The sequence below is a fragment of the Bufo gargarizans genome, chromosome 4 (assembly GCF_014858855.1).
Source record: "Bufo gargarizans isolate SCDJY-AF-19 chromosome 4, ASM1485885v1, whole genome shotgun sequence".
NCBI classification, from domain to species: Eukaryota; Metazoa; Chordata; class Amphibia; order Anura; family Bufonidae; genus Bufo; species Bufo gargarizans.
Window position 1 is genome coordinate 323,542,799 of NC_058083.1, and position 24,200 is coordinate 323,566,998.

The 24,200-nt window shown below is 41.6% G+C and overlaps 1 protein-coding gene across 2 annotated transcripts in view; it reads left to right on the forward strand.

The window, feature by feature from the left end:
- PDE7B (phosphodiesterase 7B) overlaps positions 1–21,857 on the forward strand; it is a 362,595-nt gene extending 340,738 nt beyond the window's left edge. For both annotated transcript variants that reach the window (XM_044290083.1, XM_044290082.1), the window contains 10 exons: positions 3,880–4,031; positions 6,123–6,186; positions 9,679–9,774; positions 10,941–11,041; positions 12,307–12,438; positions 13,641–13,732; positions 15,196–15,340; positions 17,115–17,211; positions 18,815–18,895; positions 20,634–21,857. In XM_044290083.1, coding sequence (XP_044146018.1) covers positions 3,880–4,031; positions 6,123–6,186; positions 9,679–9,774; positions 10,941–11,041; positions 12,307–12,438; positions 13,641–13,732; positions 15,196–15,340; positions 17,115–17,211; positions 18,815–18,895; positions 20,634–20,848 — 1,175 coding nt within the window. In that variant the 3' untranslated portion in view covers positions 20,849–21,857. The remainder of the gene's footprint in view (positions 1–3,879; positions 4,032–6,122; positions 6,187–9,678; positions 9,775–10,940; positions 11,042–12,306; positions 12,439–13,640; positions 13,733–15,195; positions 15,341–17,114; positions 17,212–18,814; positions 18,896–20,633) is intronic.
- Positions 21,858–24,200: the final 2,343 nt, after the last annotated feature.

Below are 24,200 nucleotides of genomic sequence, written 5' to 3' on the forward strand. Positions count from 1 at the left end.
AAATGCCATACCAAATGAGCATTGATGCAAATAAAAGCCGTATCATGTCGCCATAGTACAAAGCATTAGTCAGACCTCCTGTAGGATATTGAGTACAGTTCTAGGTATAAGTAAAAGCAATGTTATGCTATTTAAATAAGAAGATAAATCTACAAACCTTGCTGACAAAATTGTGTTTTCATGACCAAGTCTATCTACCCACACTCCTAGCACAAGGAATTATACAAGGAATTATAGAGCATTTCTGTGTAAAATAAAACATGTAAATATCCTCTTCTGTGAAGATCCTGTAGAGCAAAGGTGCAACTTGAAGCTCCAAGACCCCAGTGCAAAATCTGTAACAGGCCCTCCACATACCAAGCTTTAAATTATTGATATCCTCATAAGACCTCTTTCACACGTCCATGTCCATGATGACATCCGTGAAAAGATGTTCAGTGGTTCATCCGTGAACATGTCCATGAAGAATCCGTGTTTGGTCCATGTACGTGAACAATCCGTAATCACTGACAAAAATAGAGCATGCTTCCGTGGTGTCAACACGACCCCATGGTCCGTGGGAAATCACTGATGTTTAAATGCATATATTAAAGTCAGTTGGTATACGTGCTGTCTGTGGAGACCATGGACAGCACATTTCTGCGATTCACTGATGTTAACCCCTTCCCGCATTTTCACGTACATGTACGTGGGGGACTGTGGTGCCTTACCGCATTCTCACGTACATGTACGTGATGTGATTGGTCAGGTGCAGGAGCTTCACCCGCCCGATCCGCAGCACGGGCCAGGCTGTTACTGCTACATCCGCCGGCATCGCTGTATGCGGTGATGCCGGCGAATTAACCCTTTCACATGTCGCGGTCACATGACCTAACCGCTCAAGTGAACACCGTAAAAAAAACTGTGTAAAACAAATCAATTTTTTGTCATCTTACATCACAAAAAGTGTAATAGCAAGCGATCAAAAATGCCCCCCAGAATGGTACCAATCTAACTGTCCAAATCTCATCTGACCACCTGTGCACTTGACCCAATCCCATCCCACCTCATCCCTAACCTCAATGCAGTGTTTATCCCAGCCCTAACTCATCTCTTCAATCTATCACTAAACTCTGGTGTCTTCCCCTCTGCTTTTAAACATGCTACCATTACACCCATCCTCAAAAAGCCTTCACTTGACCCATCTTCCTTGTCCAGTTATCACCCCATATCACTTCTTCCGTACGCCTCAAAGCTACTTGAACAACATGTCCATTCAGAACTGTCCTCCCACCTCTCCTCCTGCTCCCTCTTTGACCGCCTACAATCTGGCTTCCGAAACCCACCACTCGACCGAGACTGCCCTTACCAAAGTCATCAATGACCTACTGGCCCTCTCCTGGATCACATCATACCTCACAGACCGGATGTTTAGCGTCTCCCACTCCCGCACCACCTCCTCGTCTCATTCCCTCTCTGTTGGTGTCCCGCAAGGCTCTGTCCTAGGACCCCTGCTCTTCTCAATCTACACTTTTGGCCTGGGACAGCTCATAGAGTCCCATGGCTTTCATTATCACTCCTACGCTGACGACACACAAATCTACCTCTCTGGTCCAGACATCACCACCTTACTATCAAGAATCCCACAATGTCTATCTTCTAGATCATCCTTCTTCGCCTCTCGCTTTCTTAAACCTAACATCTATAAGACAGAATTCATAATCTTTCCCCCATCTTGTTCAACCCCCCCAACAGACCTATCTATCATGATCAATGGCTGCACACTCTCCCCGGTCAACAAAGCCTGCTGCCTTGGAGTGACCTTAGATTCTGCCCTTTCCTTCCGACCGCACACCCAAGCCCTTTCCACCACCTGCCGCCTCCAACTCAAAAACATCTCCCGCACCCGTGCTTTCCTTTCCTTCCTGAATCTGCGAAAATGCTTGTACATGCCCTCATTATCTCCCGCCTAGACTACTGCAACATTCTCCTCTGTGGCCTTCCATCTAGCACTCTCGCACCCCTCCAATCTATCCTCAACTCTGCTGCCCGACTAATCCACCTCTCACCCTATTACTCCTCTGCCTCTCCCCTCTGCCAATCCCTTCACTGGCTCCCCATTGCCCAACGAATCCACTTCAAAGTACTAACAAACACATACAAGGCCGTCCATAATCTGTCCCCTCCCTACATCTCTGAGCTACTTTCCCGATACACCCCCACACGCACTCTCTGATCCTCACAAGACCTCTTTCTCTCCTCTCCTCTTATCGCCTCTTCCCACAATCGTCTCCAAGATTTCTCCCGTGCATCCCCCATACTCTGGAACTCGCTACCCCAACATATCAGACTCTCACCTACAGTGGAATCCTTCAAAAGAAACCTGAAAACCCACCTCTTCAGACAAGCCTACAACCAGTGACCCTGCTGCCTCTATACCGCCATGACCAACTTAACCCGCACCTACTGTGTCCTTCTCCCATACCATGTAGATTGTAAGCCCTCACGGGCAGGGCCCTCTCTCCTTCTGTACCAGTTTGTAACTCATCTTGTTTATGATTAGTGCAATTGTCTGTATTATGTATGTGCACCCCTTATCATATGTACAGCGCTATGGAATGAATGGCGCTTTAATAATAAATAATAATAATAATAACTGTCACCTCATCCCACAAAAAATGAACTCCTACCTAAGACAATCGCCCAAAAAATAAAAAAAAATATGGCTCTCAGACTATGGAGAAACTAAAACATGATTTTTTGTTTCAAAAATGCTTTTATTGTGCTAAATGTAAAAAAAATAAAAAATGTAGACAAATTAGGTATCGCCGCGTCTGTAACAACCTGCTCTATAAAATTACCACATGACCTAACCCCTCAGGTGAACACCGTAAAAAAATTATAATAATTGTGTAAAAAAATCACCTTACATCACAAAAAGTGTAATAGCAAGCGATCAAAAAGTCATATGCACCCCAAAATAGTGCCAATCAAACCGTCATCTTCAAAAACCATATGGCTTTCCTTTCCTTCTGCACCCTGCCGTGTGCCCGTACAGCAGTTTACGACCACTTATGGGGTGTTTCTGTAAACTACCGAATCAGGGCAATAAATATTGAGTTTTGTTTGACTGTTAACCCTTGCTTTGCTACTGGAAAAAATGGATTAAAATGGAAAATCTGCCAAAAAAGTGAAAATAGCCCCAGAAAAAAATTGGGTTTTGGAAATTTTCTTAAAAAATTTAAGATTTGCTTCTAAACTGCTAAGCCTTCTAAGTCCCAAAAAAATAAAATGTAATTTTCAAAATGATCCAAACATGAAGTAGACATATGGGGAATGTAAAGTAATAACTAATGTTGGAGGTATTACGATCTATTATAAAAGTAGAGAAATTGAAATTTGCTAATTTGCTAATTTTTCTAATTTTTCGATAAATTTGGTATTTTTGTATAAATAAAAATGAGATATTTTGACTCAGTTTTGCCACTGTCATGAATTACAATATGTGACGAGAAAACAGTCTCAGAAGGGCCTGGATAAGTAAAAGCGTTTTAAAGTTATTACCACATAAAGTGACACGTCAGATTTTGCAAAATTAGGCTGGGTCCTGAAGGTGAAAAATGGCAGGGTCCTGAAGAGGTTAAAGAGACCTAAGTGGCCTCTTGGCTTCCTCAGGCACCAGGGTTTGAATATGACTGCTACTGGTGAACCCCTCATGGCTACATCCCTGAAGCTCTTTTCATTATGTTTCCTTTTTTTCTGAGCTGTTTCTTTCAGAATTGCCTTTGAAGTAACACCTATCAATAGAGGTGTTAATGTGCGAGGTACAAATATATCAGGAATAAGGTCACCTCTCTTCTCGCACTTTTGTTTATTAGGATGGGGTTTGTGTTGTTGCAGATACAGCACACTCAGGAGAAATTGGCACAAAGAAAAAAGTAAAGAGACTCTTGAGCTTTCAGAGATATTTTCATGCATCAAGGCTTCTGCGTGGAATTGTGCCACAAGCTTCACTGCACTTATTGGATGAAGACTATCTTGGCCAGGCACGGGTAAGCATAAATGCACACACAAAGTACACACAGTGCTAACAAAGAATTCCTTGGAAACATAGAGGATGTACACGAAGCTCTTCTGCATACAACATAAATGGTCACTTGTTTTTTTGCAAAAACTTTGGTCTTGACTAGTATATTACATATTCCAAAGATTACATCTACTATTTAAAGAGTAACTACATTTTTATGAACTTTTTGTAAAAATGTCCCTAATGCCATAATACTTTTTGTTTTATTAATGCTTTTTGAATTTTTTATAAAGATATCCCCCCTAAAACGCACCAATACCTGTGCGCTTAAAATCCACTTTTTTGTTCACCACTGACTTCTCAGTGGTGTATGGAGTACGGGCTAGACAGTTTTTCTATGGGGCCTCAGAGAACGGAGTTTGGGAAGGAGCGCACATTGCTGCTCCTGCCTGTGCATCCCGGAGAATTACTAAATGCTGGCATAGCACTTAGGTACCCTGTAACCATGTGCTATGCCAGGATTAGCTGAGCAGAGCGGCTCCTGCCTGTGCCTGCTTCTCTAAGCTAAGAGTCTTGCATGTCAGCTTTTAGCTAAGCAAAGCAGGCACGGACAGGAGCCCTCCTTGCTGCAGAAGATGGAGTCAAGACAGGTGCATAGACTTTCTTTTGAGCCCATCTCCTGCAGCGAGGAGAGAGCGCACTATGTGAGCGCTTCTGTCTGCTCGTTGTAGTCATCGGTGGACATCTCAGCATTCAGACACCTACCGATCAAAACCTATTTTATGCCCCTGTGACATATCAAAAGTTTTTAAAACTTCAATGACACTTTAAATGTGTTACCTCTTGAGTAATTAAAGGAGTTATCCAAGAGTGAAGAACCCCTCCCTACAGTGCCCGGACCCGCCATAGTGACAATACTTATTTGGTCCCTGATGCTGGTTTCCTCCCAGAACGCTCCATTTGATGCAAGGGGGCAGGTCACCCCCGCAGCCTGCTATTGTCTGCACTTCCTCCGTCGACGGATGTTCATTTATGCAGGCCGGGGAGATGTGATCCGGGAGCAAACTGGCATCGGGGACCAGGTAAGTATTGTCAATATGGCGGGACTGGGCACTGTAGGGGGGTTATTCACTCTTAGATAATCCATTTAATAATAGTTGTGGTAAATTTTGCTTGTGTAGTCACCCAGTGGATTACTGCAAAGGGTTAATTTAATATGCTAAAGAGTTAACTGTTGTGATGTATTGTTAAAGTATTTAGTTCCTTGTGTACTATGTATATCCCAAATGGTTATGTATGGGCAATGATTAGTTTCAGGGTGTCAAGCTGGTCCCGCTCTCTGGTTAGTGAGTTTCTAGTCATCAAAGCTAGAGACAGCACGAGCATGTGTGAGCGCCTGAGAAGTAGACCTTGAGAGGAGCCTGGTCCAGGGAATCTTCATCCCTGAGGCTGAAAAACTGCCAGAGATCAGGTTAACTGAGAGGATACCCCTAGGAGAAAGAGAACGGACATTTTTCTGATGGTTGAGGACCACAAAAAAGGATTTGCTAGAAAACCAGTAAGATACCACACATTTATGGTAATAAGACTTCTCTGCTTGGGGAGAGGGTACTGTATATTGCTTTGACACCCACCACATTCTGGCAGACAGACTGGTCCGCCAGAGTTAAGGTCTGCACCCCGTAGCCTGGGAATTGCAGAAAGAGTTAATGAGAAGGTAATTGCATGCCTGTGGTTATTTGGGAAGATGACAAAGTGTACTTAAAGTGAGACTCAGGGAGGATTACTACCATCATTGCTGTTACACTGCTTTTGGGAAAAGATATACCTCAGAACTGTGCCTGCTATAAATACTACTCCTCCCATCTTCTGTTCAGCAAAGATAGACAAGATATTGAAAGATATCAGCCTATGAACAACTCCCATCATTCAGTGGTGAAGCATGCTTGCAGAAAGGTGAATGCCTTGGTTGTGGTGTGGTGACATCAGGCCGTCCCAGCTTCACATCTTACAGTTGACTCATTGTACAGGCATTGTAGAGGAGTTTATATATTCTGACATGTACAGTATATTAACTAAACAATTAAGCTAACAGAATTCTTTGTTTTATTAACAGCATATGTTATCTAAAGTGGGGATGTGGAATTTTGACATTTTCCTCTTTGACCGCCTGACAAATGGTAAGCAGGGTTTGTATGACACACACATGCTTGTAACGTTCTCTTACATCACATGCACAGCAGTACGGATAGCTGAATTTCTGCCACTCATTGGACACGTCTTATGTTTTATTCATCACGGGTCTTAGTAGTCATGGACATTTCTATAACATTGGTTGGCAGTCATATTGCCAATATAGATGATCATGGGACAACTTTCCCATCTCGATTCCAGCTTCGTAGGTGTTTACCACCATGATGTGTAAGATCTTGTCCAACCAGGTGGTCATAGAGAGATGAACCCTGCACACAGCATTAAGGCGATCAGGTTTTATAATATAGTCTTGAAGCTAAAAGTAGAACCTGCCCTTTATAGTGCATCTCCCGTTACGATCCACACCTGGTTTTACCTTCCAAGTGGCATCCTTATCAAAACCTGAACATGTACAGGTAGCCTCACAATGATGATCACAATCCTGACTTAAAGGGAATCTGTCACCAGTGACCTCCCTATCCAACTGTTTGTAAAGACACATAGCTGTAGTTCTACTGATAAAAACTCTGCTTCTCTTTTGATGATCTGAGGCTCCGTTCCTGAGTTATGATACTTTTTCTTAATATGGAACTTAGGCCTTTGGTGCAATGAAGGCGTCAACATTGATCTTCTTGCACCCAAGCTCCACTCATTTCTATGACCAGCCCCTGCCTCACTGCTTTGCCACTTCCTGGCCCTGTCAATCAAAGCAGCAAGGGAGGGGCTGGGCAGAAAAAGGAGCAGAGTTCGGGTGCAAAGAGAGCAGTGGTGATGCCCTCATTGCACCAAAGGCATAATTTGCATATTAAGAAAAAGTATCATAACTCGGTAACAAAGTCTCAGATCAGCAAAAGAAAAACAGGAGAACTACAGCAATATGTCTATACAACTGACTATAGGTGGATAGTGAGGTTGCTGGTGACAGATTACCTTTAACCCCTTCACAATATCTGTAAAAAAAAAGGAAAAAATATGTTTTTAAAACTAAAAAAAAGGAAAAAAAATCTCCCTTTCCCCAGAATAAAAATAAACAATATAAAAAATTAAGATCATTTGCACCGTCACATCCCAAAGTGACTGAACTATTAAAATATAATTTTTAATTTATCCCATATGGTGAACACTGTGAAGGAAAAAAAATGAAAATGCTCATTTCAATGTTTTTTCGTCACTTCACCTCCCCATACAAATTGAATGAAAAGTGATAAAAAAGTCATACACACTCCAAAATGGTATCACTGAGAACTACAGATCAGCCAACAAATAATGAGCCCTCACACAGCTCTGTAGACATAAGTATAAAATGTTATGGGGGTGGCAACATATGGTGATGAAAAGAAAAAGAAAATTTCCCAAGTTTTTATTTCAAAGGGTTGTCTCACTTCAGCAAATGACATTTATCATGTACAAAAAGTTAATACAAGGCACTTACTAATGTATTGTAATGCAATCCAGCAGTGTTGCTGTGCTTGCACACTATAGGAAAAAGCACCAGCCTATGTGAGCTCTTATGGTCTCAGTCACCAGAGAGGCTGGCGCTTTTTTCTATAGTGTGCAAGCACGGCCACCGATGCTGGATTGCAAGGTGGTCGTAACTGTGGAAAAGAGCAGTGTATAATGTGAAGGAAAAATGAGTTTGCCAGAAAAGGAAGCAATATGGACAATCACAATACATTAGCAAGTGTCTTGTATTAACTTTCTCTACAGAATAAATGCCACTTGCTGAAGTGAGACAACCCCTTAAAGTATTAAAACACAAGAAAAACTATTGAAATGAGGTATCTTTGTAATGGTACTGACCCAGAGAATAAAGAGAACAGGTCAATTTTACTACATAAGGCACGAAACCCATAAAACTATGCAGAATTGCGTTTATTTTTATTTACAGCTTCCCACTACATTGTGTATATATATATAAAATGTATAATATTAAATGGTGTCATTAGAAAGTACAACTTACCCCGCAGAAAACAAGCCCTCATACAGCTATGTGAATGGAAAAATAAAAAAGTTATGGCTCCAGGAAGGCAGGGAGTGAAAAACACAAAAAGTTGCTGCCTCATGAAGAGGTATGGTAAATAGCATAAAACATTATGTAACAAAAAATATAATCAGCTTGATTTTTTCAGCAGATGGTGATTGTTTAGAGCAGGCGCTTAAGCTGAATTATCTACCATGTGCTTCTCATGAACCCACATCATTTACAGGCCACTTATTTACCTCAATTATTGGTAGAGTATTAAAATTGCATTACTTAGAAATGCTTGCTACAGGCCTCAAGTAATGCACAGAAGACCCAGTGTACATTTAGCAGCAGGGGATCACTTGGACAATCTCCACAAAAATGATTCGCTAATCAGACATAGACATATCCAGAGGTGCAAGGGCATTTTATAACATTGGTGCTTAAATAGGAGATGTTGGAGGAGCGGTTGAGTTGAAGTATGGGTCATTTTTAAAGAGAGAAAACTTACATGGATATATGTGGGAAATGTAGTGCCAGGCAGCTGCTACCAAGCAGCCAAATAGTCACGATCATGGCATGCGTAGAACAGCGTTCTCCCATACATGGAGTATTTCATTCAGTTTTGGGGAGATGTCAGGAGCGGGCAACCAAATATATGGAAAAAAGGTTTCCACATTTGTAGAATGATTTCTTTACTGTAAGACTATGGAACTAGCTTGAAGAAGGTGTCTTGTTATTTAAAGGGGGATCTAAATAATGTAGTGGGGAGGGGGCGGCACCATTTGGCAAGTTTGTGGGAGGACATTTATTTCTTAGGAGGCCGGCTGGGCACTGCAGGGGGGCGTTACTGGGCACTAGAGCAGAGTAATAACGCCCCCCATGGCACCTTGAGACTTCATTTGCATATCAGAAAAATCGCTTTTTAGTAAGAATGAAAAGTTGAATAAAAGAAAGAAGACACATGTAGGTAAGAAGGTACTTTATTGCACATTGCTATGTTAACGGATTTATATGGTCAAAATAGGTGACAGATTCCCTTTAAGATGGTAAATAATAATACTTTTTGAGCAGGGCAAAAAAGTTCACACAAACTCAAAACTTGTTTATGTCAAAGAAAAACTGTATACGTATCAAACTGTTTTCAGGATGTATCCTCAGAAAGCTGAAGCTTCTGCTTCTATTGATTCTCACTGATCCACTGCTCTGCCAGGAACATAAAGGACCATCAGTAGCCTTATTACCTTTCTGCCGACTGAAGAATGAAAAGGCTTTTGTGGTTCACAACATTCCTGTATTTTCCTTATTCACCAGCCCACAGCCTGAGCGGAGAACAGCCGTTGTGTATTATTGTGAAAATGTCACCAATAAAAATCTGGACAATCCTGCACCTCAGGAGACCAAAAGAGAGGCTACAGTTAGAAACAAGAGCCCCCCAGCCATCCTTATTAGGGACCACTGAAAAGGCTTCCTTTTCCATTACTTATAACTAACTCAAGCATGTCTGCTTCCCCAGGTAACAGTCTTGTAACACTCCTGTGTCATCTCTTCAACGTACATGGGCTTATCCATCATTTTCAGCTCGACATGGTGAAATTGCACAGGTTTCTAGGTAAGTCTACCCAGGCTGTATGTAATATGTGACCTCCCATGCAGGGATCTAAAACTGTACAGAGACCTGACATATCTATTTTAGTAAATACTAGTACTTCTCCTCAAGTCATTCTGGGGGGATGATTTCTTAAAACGAGACATTTTTTCATCCCTTTGTTATTCCTCTTGGAGATATATAAATACATTGACATTACAATTACTCAATAGGGCATGCCCTTAAACATTTACACAATGCTGTCCAGTCTCTGCCGTTTCAATTCATTCATACATTTCCAGGATGAGTAACAGAGGAGCATCATAGTACAGAGATCTCAGAAAACCAGTTGTTTTTTCATGGGAAATACAAGTATCTACTAAAACTGATATGTCAGTAGAATTGATAGGTTAAAAACATAGGGGAACATTTATTTAGACCTGCGTTTTCCACTGTGGTTTCAAGTCCCTCTCACATGCTTCTACATAAGTTTGGCGCTTTGTTGGCAGGCCATGCAAGAGACTTAACTCTATGCCAGCCTTTTTTCTGACATAGATTTAAAAGGCTTTTCCAAGATCTTTTGACTAGTGACCTATCCTCTGGATAAGTCGTCAGTATCTGATCATTTTTTTGAGAAGGCATCGGCACTGGCAGTAGCACCACAGCCTTTCAGTTCACCAAGCACAGCGCCGTCCATTGTATAGCTGCTGTGCTTGGGATCGCAGCTCAGTCCCATTCACTTCAATGGGGCTGATCTAGGCCATGTGACCAATGAATGTGACGTCACATGGCCTAGCTGTGAGAAAGCAGTAGCGCTACTGCCAGCACCCGTGCTTTCTCAAACAGCTGATCAGTGGGGGTCCTGGGTGTCGGACCCCCAATGATCAAATACTGATGGCCTATCCAGAGGACAGGTCATCAGTAAAAAGATCTTGGAAAACCCTTTTAAGGTATTTTCCACGCCAAAAGCCAGTGAGGAAAATGATAAATTAGACACGCTTACCACCTTTCCCGACACTTTTCCAAAGTGGCAATGTCATTACCATTACCTTGCATACGTTTCTTAAAGAATTTGACTAGACAATGTTAGTACACAAAGTAATGAAGCATTTAGCTATAGGTTATGTGTTTTTCTTTATGATGGGAATGACTTTGTTTAATACATATGTTTACTTGGTAACTGTTTTTAGTCATGGTTCAGGAAGACTACCATAGTCAAAACCCATATCACAATGCTGCCCATGCTGCAGATGTCACACAAGCTATGCACTGCTATCTAAAAGAGCCAAAGGTATGTATATTCTGTGTTTTTTATGGAATGCTGTGGTTAGTTATAATGCCTACATATTACTGCATATGCAGTTCATGTCATATATACTTCTTAAGAATGATTTCCTGGAACTCAGATAATCTGCCATTGAAGGGTTTTTTCAGTCATCAAAAACATGCACATGATTTATCACTTACAAATGTAGGGGGTCATTTACTAACCGGAAACACACCTATATTTCTGCCGCAGATTGGGGCACAAAGGTTATTTGCGCCACAATCTGCAACTTCTTCTATGCTCATGCCAAGTCTAAAAAAATTGTGATGTTATTGTGATGTGGGCGGGGAAGGGAACGGGCTGGCCCGTCTCATTCATCATTTTCTACACCTGGTTTAGGCTTAGAAAATGGTCTCAATGTAAGACAGCAAGGAAGCTGTCTTACATATTTATTTATTATATGCACGTATATAGCGCTGCTATATTCCACAGCTTTACTGACAATAGCATTTAACTGTCCCCAATGGGGCTCACAATCTAAGGTCCCTATCAGTAGGTCTTTGGAGTGTGGGAGGAAACCGGAGTATCTGGAGGAAACCCACGAAAACACATGGAGAACATACAAACTCCATGGAGATGGTGACCTTGGTCAGATTCGAACCTAGGACCCCAGCGCTAACCACTGAGCCACCGTGCTGCCCATATAGAATCAGTGGTGGATGCGCCGAAGTTATGGAGAGGCCTGCGCCTCTACATAAATTTGGCGATCCACCGCCAGCTGAGGGGTTATTAAGTCTGGCGTCTAAAATGCTGGTCTTAATAAATGTGCCCCTGTATTTCTATAAGCGCAAAAAAAAAAAACTTCAATTTTATAATTTAATTGCTGTGCAAAAATTATTATAATTAGGTTGATAGATCTTAAAATTTTTATGGATCTTTTGTTTTCTGTATATTATGATTTTGTTAGTTAAGGAAAGAGGCAAAATGGCTGGGTTTAGGGCTATAGCTATCCTATAGCAATTGCAGGTTTCTCCAGTAAATATACAGAGCAATGACCTGTTAGATATAATATACAGTAGATATAGGACACGTAGGTATGTCATTAGCCTCTTTGAGGGGATGGATGTCATGGCAGATGCCGCTGTGTAGCCATACCATGAAGGATGCTTCATTAATATTCCTAAAGAAGCTAGCTGCAGAGGTTGCTATGTTCTTGTAAATCTTTACTGCTACTACTAGGTCATTTAGCTGCTGCTTGCAGAAAGTAATCATCTGCTTACGTCACACAGCTTGCCAGCTACCTAACTCCTCTGGACATAATGCTCGGGCTGCTGGCAGCAGCTGCACACGATGTGGATCACCCAGGAGTAAACCAGCCATTTTTGATAAAAACTAAACACCATCTTGCCAGCCTGTACCAGGTAACAATATGTGAGCTTTATGTGTCCAAACAAAAGTATTTACTGTATGTATACAAAATCTGTGTTTTTGGGAATCCCCATGTGTATCGCCGTTAGCAGTTATTATCTATATTAAAAAGAACCTATCAGCATGAAAATGTTGCCTGATGTGAAGGCATCATTTCATAGATTTGGAGACGCTAAGTGCAGAGATGTAAAGGTTTAGTAATTGTACTTGTTAGGCTACATGCACACGACCGCAAACTGCAAAAAAACGGAAGCCGCCCGCGTGCCTTCCGCAATTTGCGGAACGGAATGGGCGGCCCATTGTAGAAATGCCTATTCTTGTCTGCAAAACGGACAAGAATAGGACATGCTATATTTTTTTTTTTGCGGGGCCACGGAACGGTGCAACGGATGCGGACAGCACACCGAGTGCTGTCCACATCTTTTGCAGCCCCATTGAAATGAATGGGTCCGCATCCGAGCCGCAAAAACGACGGCTCGGATGCGGGACCAAAACAACGGTCGTGTGCATGAGGCCTTAGATTGTGATTTCCTAAAAGCGGCTCTGTCACCTGGATCCGCCCTACCCGACCAGACATATAGGTAAGGTTGATGACGCTGTTTAAAAGATACCTGTCTTATGTCTGTCGGTGGTATAGTTGCGGAGAAAATTCACCAGAAGGTGAGCTTATGCAGTTTAAACACCGCTCCAGTGACAACTCTCTGCTTTTCATCACCCCCTGCCTTTAGATTGACAGCACTAGATCGCACTCGTGTCCAGAACGGCGCGTGCGCGCAACATCTTCAGCTCCATCTCGACAAGTGAAGATGTTGTGTGCATGCGACGTTCTGGACACGAAGGGGGTATAGGGGCGTGATAAAAAGCAGAGGGGTGTCATTATGGAGCACCAGGGGCGCCGCTGCAGCAGTGCTTGAATCACATAAGCCCGCCTCCTGGTACTCATTAGTTAATTTGCATAATTGTTAAAGTTAATTTTTCTCCGCAACAATACTACCACTAGATAATCATCGGCTATATGCCTGGTAGCGTAGGGTTGATCTGGGTGTAACTCAGTTACACATAGTATATACATAATAAATGAATAATAACTAACCTATAGTTAGCACATCATAAACCATAATAGTGACTGCATTATGGATGCTCTCTGATCCTTCTCTGACAATATATATTCATGCCATTTTTGTTTCTTCCGAAGAACACATCTGTTTTAGAGAACCATCACTGGAGGTCCACTGTCGGCATGCTGAGAGAATCAAGCCTATTTGCACATTTGTCAAAGGAAATCACGTAAGTATTATAAAAGAGCGGAACTCTGATATTTGTATATATCCTTAAAATGTAAAAAAAAATACGCCCTAAAACACAAGGTCATTCTCTTCATACACTTTGTCGATAGAAAGAAAATATACAAAAAACTTGCAGGAAATATCTCTGATGTCAAATGGGAGGGTCATTGGGGATATAGATGGGTAAACCAGCCACATGGCGTGTCCAGAGCTTCTAAATGAAAAAATGATTACAACATTCATCTTAGTACTGCAGTAAAGAATGAAATGATGAAGACTGAGGAGGAATGGTTCATTATGACATCAGTGAGTCCCAAAGAAACAGACAGGAGCTGCTATGATGTTTTAGTAAAGTAAAAACTGTCATGAGCCCAGTCTAACTGGTGGTGTGGTGTAAGGCCTCTTGCACACAAACGTTTCTTTTTTTCAGTTTACGTTCCGTTTTTTGCGTTCCGTATAAGGACTGTATACGGAACCATTCATCTCAATGGATCCGCAAAAAAACGAAAGGTACTCCGTATGCCTTCTTTTTCCTTTTTTTTTTCAAAGATAGAACATGTCCTATTATTGTCCGCATAACGGACAAGGATAGTACTGTTCTATCAGGGGCCAGCTATTCCATTCCGCCAAAAACGGAATGCACACGGATTCATCCGTACTTTTTGCAGATCCGTTTTTTTGCGGAACGCAAAATACTGAAAAAGCCATACGGTCGTGTGCAAGAGTCCTAAGGATAATTCATATGTATTGGGTCAGGTTTGGACAGAATGACTTAGAAGGGGGTCTGCAATTGCATTATAACCCCCCTTGTGACTACCACTTGCCCCGTAGAGTGTAGGATAATATACAATGGAATGTTTCATGCAATATGATCATGATTTGACATTGCTGTTGGTGGCTTTGATGAGATGGAACAAGCTGTGTCTGGACTCCTGGACCGATCACAGGTTTAATGACCCGAACTTACTGCATCGTAGGGATCTGTTATGCTGAGTTTGGGTCATTAAACTTGTGGTCGGGCCATGAACCACATCCAGTATCTGGAATCTAGCCTTAGGGGCCATTCACATACTATCTTTAGCTGACAGAATTTGGCCATGAGGTCGCTGCACAGAATCCGCCTTTCATTGTTTCCAATGGGAGGCTGCCCTGCCGCAACCATTTCAAGCGGAGACTACCATTGAAATCAATGGCATTCCACATTGCCCACTGGCGGCTTGCCAGCAGAAGGCACCTCCAAATGGCACCTAAGGCATTTAAAAGCCAAAGCCAGGATTGAATCCAGAAAGCAGGAAACTTATAAAGAAAAGATTTGATACTTTTCCCCTCTTTGTTATATACTCATGTGTTTAATTCAAAAACTGTATTAAAAATTGCCACCAAAACCTAATTCTAACCTTATATAATCACACAAGGAGCATCTTGCATCTCATTACTCACCTTAACCACTTGATGTTATTTCAGGCTTGATATTGAACAGCAGTTGGGTTCTCTAATATTATCGACAGACATCAATCGTCAGAATGAGTTTCTAGGCCGATTTAAAGATCACCTTGACAACAAAGATCTCATCTTGACAGATTCAGACCACCGGCATTTTATGTTGCAGGTAATAACAAAAATATTCAAGTCAAAAGCGTGAGCAAGTCCCATGAGCAGTTTGACTCCTATTAAGTATTGCATTGTATATCCTGAGAGGGTACAGACCATGTTGGGCACAACCTCTGTGTGTAAAAACACTGGGGCAGATTTACTAATCAAACTGATCCAGTCTACTGCTGTACATGCCACAGTTATTAGCTGTTTTAGACTCTTTTTGCACTTTGCCTGAAAGGGCCCATGGCTTAGGAAAGGAGGTGGCTTAAAATGTGCTAAGGTGTATCAGAATTGTGCCAATCCTTAGTCCAGAAAGTAAAGTAGTCGTAAAATAAATCAACTAATAGTCGGTGTCAATTTAGACAAAAGTGTCTAAAGATGCAACAAATTTATCATACAGCATGAGCGTCTGTGATAAATTTGTCACATTTCTGGACTGTCTAATCCAAGCTTACACTTTTTAATTATTAAGATTAGTGAATCTGTCCCTTTGTGTTAAAAAAAAGTATAAGAGTGATAGATTAGGGTCGTTTTACATAGTGTATATCACCCCTGAACAAGTGGCGATCAATGATATACAAGCCTATCAGCACTAATTTTCACATGGCCCTTTGCAAACAGAATAAGAGATATATGATTGTTACGACAATCATGAATTCAGTTGCATATTGTCAGCAGTACATCCCCCGTTTACATGGGGTGATGTACTGCTGACAAATTTTGATTCTTAGTTCCGCATATAAAATGTGATCATCCGGCATTTGTTTATTTATCGGGTGATCGGTGGTATGTTTACAGGGGGCAATGATGAGAAACAAGTGTTTTTCGTTCCTGATGATCAGCCTGTGTTAAAGGGCTAACACGAAATATTAAAATTACAGGCTAGTTTTACAAGAAAAAGAAAAACTTTGGGGCCTGTAAAAGCTTGTAATTATAATGCTTCTGGTTTGCCAGTAAGGTGTCACTTTTACTTTTGTCTTTGCACACAGAGGTAACATTGTACATGCCTAACGTGTGGGCAACTATTTGACTTGATCATCATACAGACATTTACTTAACTTTCCCAGTGTTTATGAGGAGGGAGCCAAGTGCTTTGCTTGGTGCACTGAAACGTTAAACAGACAATCCCTGCAAAATGTTACAGTGTACATTTCAGAGCTTGAGAGCACAGTATAGCATGACAAAAGGAATAGAATCGGCCAATATGGGACATGAACTGTATGTACAGACATGAGACCTGACATATGATTATTAAAGGGAACCTGTCATCAGCTTTCTGCTGACCTCACTGAGGGCAGGATAAAGTAGTGACAGAAATGCTGTTGTCAGCAGTGTGTCACTCATCAGCTAAAAGTAAGAGGTTGCTGAGAACCAGCATCATAATCATTGCAGCCCAGGCGTGAAAAGAGTCAAATCTACCTGAGAAGAGTCATGGTTATTCATAATCTCATGCACTCTCACCCATCTGCTGATGATTGGCAGTTCTCTCCTAGAGAGAAAGGGAGAAAACTAGGTAGAAGCCTGTCAGTCATCAGCAGGTGGGCAGGAATTCATGAATAACCAGGACTCTTCTCAGGTGGCCAGGACTCTTTTCCAGGCCCAGTCTGCAATGATTGTGATGTTGGTTCTCGGCAACCACTGACTTTTAGCTCCTGAGTGACACACCGCTGAGATCAGCATTTCTTTCACTACTTTATGCTGCCCTCAGCGAGGTCAGCATAAAGTTGATGACAGGTTCCCTTTAAATATTTTAAACCTATTGTTCATGTACCGAATTACAATTTCAGATTGCCCTGAAGTGTGCTGACATCTGCAATCCATGCCGTGTGTGGGAGCTGAGCAAGCAGTGGAGTGAGAGAGTCTGTGAAGAATTCTACAGACAAGGTTAGATACTGCCAGGAATTGATGGCAGCTTGTCCAGCATTGCTGGGCCAAACCAATAACCTCCATCTATTTTTTTTTAACAAAGTTTAAAAGATCCTCTCGGGACAAAGCCAAATCTCAGGATAAAGTGAATTAGCATTGCTTGTCTTCATTTCTGTAATTATGCAGTGGGTAAGATAAGCTGTTCAACAGAACCTCTGGCTGTGTTCACACTGGAGTTTAGTAGCTCCAGTCTCCTGCCCATCATTCATCAAAATGAGAAAGGAAAACTTTCATAAGTATGGAGCTGGGAGCTCTTCCTGTAATTCTAACGACAGAGAAAAAGGGATGTATTATTGTACCACAGGCTTCCTTATCCTTGTACACTGGCATCTACTGTACTGACTTCTACAGGAAGCGGAAAACTACACCAGTCAAGCCCATGGAACAACTCTGTGCCTTAACTGTTATAGTGGCACATACTCACCACCACTGTTGTTAGTAAATTCGGGACATTTAAGCACCAGCCCCAGGAATGTACCAAACCCACATAGGACTTCCCAATTGGCAGGACTGTCTCTAAAAATTAGGGACAGTCCCTCCAAATTGAGGACTATTGGCAACTATGGTGGATGCCATGGTTATGAGAACAATGAGCCACATCTAAGGGGAAAACAAAACTGCCTGTATCAACCATAGCATAGCTTTCATATTTCCAGAGTAGATTTCTTAGGAGGTTTTGATAAATGAGCATGTCTGGCACTTACTGGGATATAGTGCTTGACACTAAGGAGGTTACTTTGGTTGGGGCATTCCTCTGGTCTTAGATGGCTGTTTCTGTATCTTCCAAAGAGTTTTATGGACCTGCACTCTATACAACTTCTCAACTGTGGACATGCTGCTAAGGGGGGACAGGGGCCTGAGACTAGTGATATGTAAGGGTCCCAGTGATCTAACACTGTGTATAGGTTAATGGGAAAAAAACCCTGTTATGTTGGGGCCTTGTGCGAAAATAAAAAAAATCTATTTTCCCCATCATTCTCTGCTCAGTACCCCGTAATGGCAAAGTGAAAAAAGAATTTTATAAATTTTTGCCAGTTTATAAAAAAATAATATTCAGACCCTTTACTCAGGACTTATTTGAAGCACCTTTGGCACCAATTACAGCCTCCAGTCATCTTGGGTATGATGCCACAAGTTTTGCACACTTGAGTATGGGGATTTTCTGCATACATGTCCCCATCCAATGATTCTGTTTTCTGCAGGGTCCCCTTTCACTGCTAAAGACCGTTCCATGAATATACTATCAGAGACCTGGCCATAAATGTGTTGAACCCAGGATTATTGAGCAACGTATAGTGTGTCTTTAAACAAAGCCATTCCAGAATGCTATGTTCAGGAATGTACAAATACATGTCTACCGCACAAGTCTCTCATTAAACCCATTAAATTACATTGTGCAGTTGCATTTCCAGCATATCTGTCTGAAAGGGATAAAGCAGCCTATTAAATGCCTCTCTACTGCTGTGAATTTTATTTCTGGACTCCCAATGGGCATGTAATGGGTATGCAGTCAGTTAGCAGGGTAATGGCTAAAATGATTTTTTTTTTATCTTCTGCCTAGGAGACCTTGAACGGAAGTTTGGCCTAGAAATAAGCCCACTTTGCAATCAACAAAAAGACTCAATACCCAGTATACAAGTTGGTAAGTACATTTAAAACCAAATCATCATTGTCATATCTAATTAGTAACACATTTTAACCAGAAGCAATACATCTATCCAGTCATCTTTAATTTCTTGACATAGCTCAGGAATTATTATTAAAAGAATGAGTGTGGTAAAAGTAACAGTAGAACAATACAAAAAGTGAAGCTTCCATAGAGTAGTATTCGGCTGTGTTCACTCATTTGGGGCTATTTTTAAAGGGGTTGTACGGCAGATTAAATTTCTGTAAAGAAAAGGTTAATAACACTGTTCACATTTTGGTGCTTACTGGTCCATCGAAATACAGGAAACGACTGTCCAGCCAATCACCAGCTGAGGCGGGTTACCACTATGGTCATTGACTGACTGAGTGCTCACCAAAAAGTAGAGACCAGCAGTGGACCAGGAAGCAGCAGAACAGGAGCGGTAGGGGAATAGTAATATGAGTATGGTTTATTTTTCACCATTTATCCTTTCACGTCACCAAAGGTGGATCTTAAACAAAGGAACATTTACATGAAAGGCAAGGTTCACAAGTAGAGATGAGCGAACTTCTGTTTTAAGTTCGGCGTCTAAAGTTCGGGGGCGGGTTAGCGGAGAATCCCGATCTGGAACCGGATATGGATTCCGACTTCCGTTGTGGTCCGTGGTAGCGGAATCAATAATGGCCGATTATTGATTCCGCTACCACGGACCACAACGGAAGTCGGAATCCATATCCGGTTCCAGATCGGGATTCTCCGCTAACCCGCCCCCGAACTTTAGACGCCGAACTTAAAACAGAAGTTCGCTCATCTCTATTCACAAGTACAGTATGGTGCAGTTTATGATGTGCTTTTGTAGCCAATGTATAATGGGATCTGGCCGGTTTCTGACATAAATGTTGGCATTCAGCTGGACAAAAAGTACTGCGTGCAGTATCCTTTCTCCGACCAAAAGACAGCATTAATGCTAGAAAGCAGCCTGTTCCCCGTTGGATCCCATTATAGTCAATGAGTATTCGGTGATGTGCGGCAGTGTGTGGCTATGCCAGATATACGATGAACTCCGGCAGTCTGCTCCTCTGCTGGAACAGACTGCCCAAGTTCACAATGCATATGTAAACCTAGCCTTAGCTAAGGTTGTGGTTACAGAACAGAAAAATGAAGAAGAAAACAGATCTGCTTTATTTTAATGCATCAGTTGTGCTCAGTTTTCATCGGTTTTTGTCCGTTCCGTCAGGTTTCAGTTATTTTTGACGGGAGAAAAAGTGCAGCAGGCAGGACTTTTTCTGCCATCAAAAATAAATGATGTCTGTCAAATCTGAAATTGAGCACAACTGATGCCCATTCAAACAAATAGGGATTAAAACTGATCCATTTTTTTTTCTGTTCTTCTGACGGATAAGAAAAAACGGAAACCCCTTAGCTAATTTAGGCAAAAGTTGTTTCTTTCTTTCATACATTTATATACTTGCAATACGTAGCCAGAACAGGGAAGCCAATCTTATTAGTAAAGTTTGGGTCCTGAGCTGGTGCTATCTGCTCTATGATCAGTAGGGGACATCCTTATCTTACCACATTTGGTCAGTGGTTGGCCCAGAAGCAACCAATTGAAGGTAAAAACGTACAAAAGTAAAAAATACATTTATTATTTCAAAAAGTTAAACTAATGCCACATTATTGCCCTTTTAGACAAGATACGAGTTTGCATTTTTCCAAACGTATTTGAACTTATTTTCTTTTCAATTGTCCTTAGGCTTCATGACCTACATTGCAGAGCCACTGTTTGTGGAGTGGGCAAGATTCACTGGAGACACTCCTCTATCTGTAAATATGATAAATCACCTCAGGAAGAACAGGTCCAAGTGGAGGGCCCTTTTACATAAGCAGCGCAGCAAGAGCAATGATCGATTGGGGCCAGTTACTGAAGGAAAAGATGACCAAAAGATCGGTGAAGGTGGAGGTCCCTAGAGACCAGATCTTTTTATGTCATTGCTGCCTTTTCCTTAGCTGCTTTCAATGAAGAGGGATTCATATCAACCTCAGGTGGGCTGTTGTTGCTTTTCACAACAGGTCTAAGAGAGGTCAGAAGGAAGCGGCGTATAGTTATCCGGGTAACAGTGGTTGCCTACTGCCCTGTCTGGTATCATGTTCTATCAGCCCTTTTTCAGCATTTCTCACTTACTTCAGAGTGGGCAAGACCAGCACCCTAATTTCTAATGATCAAACTGATTAGACAGGAGGACACCGGGATAGGTGGATTCTCCTGAATGAACCTTCCAACTGGAGGATGCCATATGCAGACTAATGTAGCAGCATATAGCGCTTTTTACAAGCTATCCCCAACCTCTTGAGTGACATCCAGCCATGTTCACTAAAGCAAATACGAAATAACGAACAAAACCACAGCCTAAAGGGGAAAAAAAAACACCAGCATCAACTGGACTCAGAAGAGATCTATCTGACAAGACAACTTTATATTCTCATGTAAAGTATCACAAGCGAGATATTGTCTTTATTTTTACTTTTTATATTATGTAGATCAGAAGAAAAGATTTGAATGAAGCACTAGCCACACTACCCTACAAATGTACAGACACTTTTGAATGTTTTCACACCACTTTCGATTTAACAAGCGACTCTCGCTGAAAGGAGAGATTGAATAAACTGTTAGCTGGACTTGTTTGGCTTTTTACACCTCATTTTCATCACAAAGAGTTTATAAATGTCATTACAGCAGATGTATTTAGCATCCGCTCTATTTTCTGTATCTGCTCTATTTTCTGTATATACGGAGCTACTGATCCCCATGCCAAAATACTGATGAGTTGTGAAACTGCTACCTGTACAGATATTGGCACTGTGAACAGAAAACTGTTACATTGAAGAAAAAATATATATTATATCATGTGTAAATATGGTATGTAGAGGATTATTTCTAATAGAGCACTCATTTACAGATAAAGGCCTTAAATTTGAACTTGTAACGTTTCAGTCGTTGTATTATCCACCTAATTCACTAATGCCTTTGGTCAAACGTTAACAGTCTCTGTACGGATAGTCACTTTGAAATCGAATACTAGGACTTATTTGCCAATATCGCATTTTTAGTGGAGGATTAACACTTGATCAGAGCAGTCAATCAGAATATATACTGTATGTTTGTACAGCAGGCTAAAATCCTCAACACAGAAACAGAATACAGTATATTCTAAATGTGGACAGGCCCCAATTATACATTTACCTGCTGTTGCCCTTGTAATAAGGTGTTGTACCGTTCCCAAGCCACATAGACCTTGAAAATCCTCAATGTAATGCAGCTACTGTACAGCAGCAGCAAAGATTACATTTTATTAATACCGACCTTCAACTTTGTAATTACTACAGAAGACAAACACAGTTGCCCAGATTTTTTAATAAAGCAGGACAACTGTTTTCAGGATCCTCTTATTCTGATTTTAAATCTCCATCACATTGATAAATCTGCTACCTCTGTGACATCTGCACCAGCTTCTCCAGCTCCAACACTCTGCACCACCATGGAGCTTCTGTAAGGCAAATCTAAATATTCGCCACCCATAGAAAGAGAGTGTGGGGGTGAGGTACAGTACATGCGTGTATGGAAACTCTTGACGGGTCATCTGTGTCCAGTGGAGTTAGGAGTGGAAACTAAAATGACAATATGTTATATTTATTGTTTTTTTTATGTTATTATGATATTAGGATGATACATTGATAGAAAAAGAGAGCCTAATAATGTGCTTTTTATTTTTAAGTAGTTTGTAAAAAAAATTACTCCCTACATATAAATGCATGCACATATACAGTATCTTATGAAGACAAGTCATAGGAGGAGATTCGTTAAAGGGAACCTGTCACCTGGATTTTGGGTACAGAGCTGAGGACACAGGTTGCTAGATGGCCGCTAGCACATCCGCAATACCCAGTCCCCATAGCTCTGTGTGCTTTTATTGTGTCAAAAACCAATTTGATACATATGCAAATTAACCTGAGATGAGTCCTGTCCCTGACTCATCTCAGGGACAGGACTCATCTCAGTTTAATTTGCATATGTTTTAAATCTTTTTTTTTTACAAAATAAAAAAAAAAACAGAGCTATGGGGACTGGGTATTGCGGATGTGCTAGCGGCCATCTAGCAACCCATGTCCTCAGCTCTATACACAAAATCCCAGTGACAGGTTCCCTTTAAGACCATTGTTTTGTACACTGGTCTTAATCTGTGTGGCCCTGGCATGAGGTGCACCACAATTATTAAGAGGTGCACGACTCTTAAAGGGGTTATCAGAGTGTTTAATACTGATGACATAGCCTCAGGATAGGTGATCGTTATCTGATTGGTGGGAGTCCGACACCTGGCACCCCTTCCAATCAGCTGTTTGAAGAGGTCGCAGTGCTCCGGTAAGCGGCACGGTCTCTTCCTAGGCCAGTGCTGTCACATTCTTTGATCACATGGCCTAGATGCAATGGGGCTGAGTTGCAATACCAAGCACAGCTGCTATCCAATGGACGGTCCTGTGCTTGGCAAGCTGTGAGGAGGACCCAGCACTCATCGGAGCGCTATAGCCTCTTCAAATAGCTGATTGGCGAGGGTGCAGGATGTTAGACATCACCAGTCAGATGCTGATGACCTATCCTGAGTATGGGTCATCAGTATTAAACATTTGGGAAAACCTCCTTAACAATTCTGGTATACCTCGGTCACCCATGCCAGGAGCTGGCGTAGATTTTAGGTGTAATGTGCACCATTTTTCTGGCACGCATATTGTTAAGTATTTTAGGCCCTGGCAATCTTACCCTCTTCCTGCCTATGCCTCACCCACTTTGTTTTACAAAAGTAGTAAGGGAGATGAAAAAAGGGATAAAGTTGCAAATTGTGGCGCAAAACTGAACCGAAATTTGCAACTTTTCCACGTTAATAATGAATAGAATATGGAAATGACGTGTTAAATTTAAAGAGCCTGTGGACATCTGGGGAAGCAGCAGAAGATTCACTGTGCAAACGCCGATTTGCTCAGTAACTTGGTGCCTGCGCAGTGGATCTGATGAACGCTGCTTTTCGAGCTCTTTAGACCCACTGCTGCAAGAACTCAGGATTGGACGAGATGTCTAGCCCTGCCATTCAAAAGGGGGGATTCAGAGAGCAGTTCTAGAGGTGCTCTTAGCACACTGGCCAACCCCCTGCTGCTCCAAATTCCTAAAATACCTAAATATCAAAATTAATATATGTGCACACTTATTAAGCCTGGAGAGGGAAATAAATATATTGTTCTACTCAGCATTATCAACCCTACCAGGCAATAT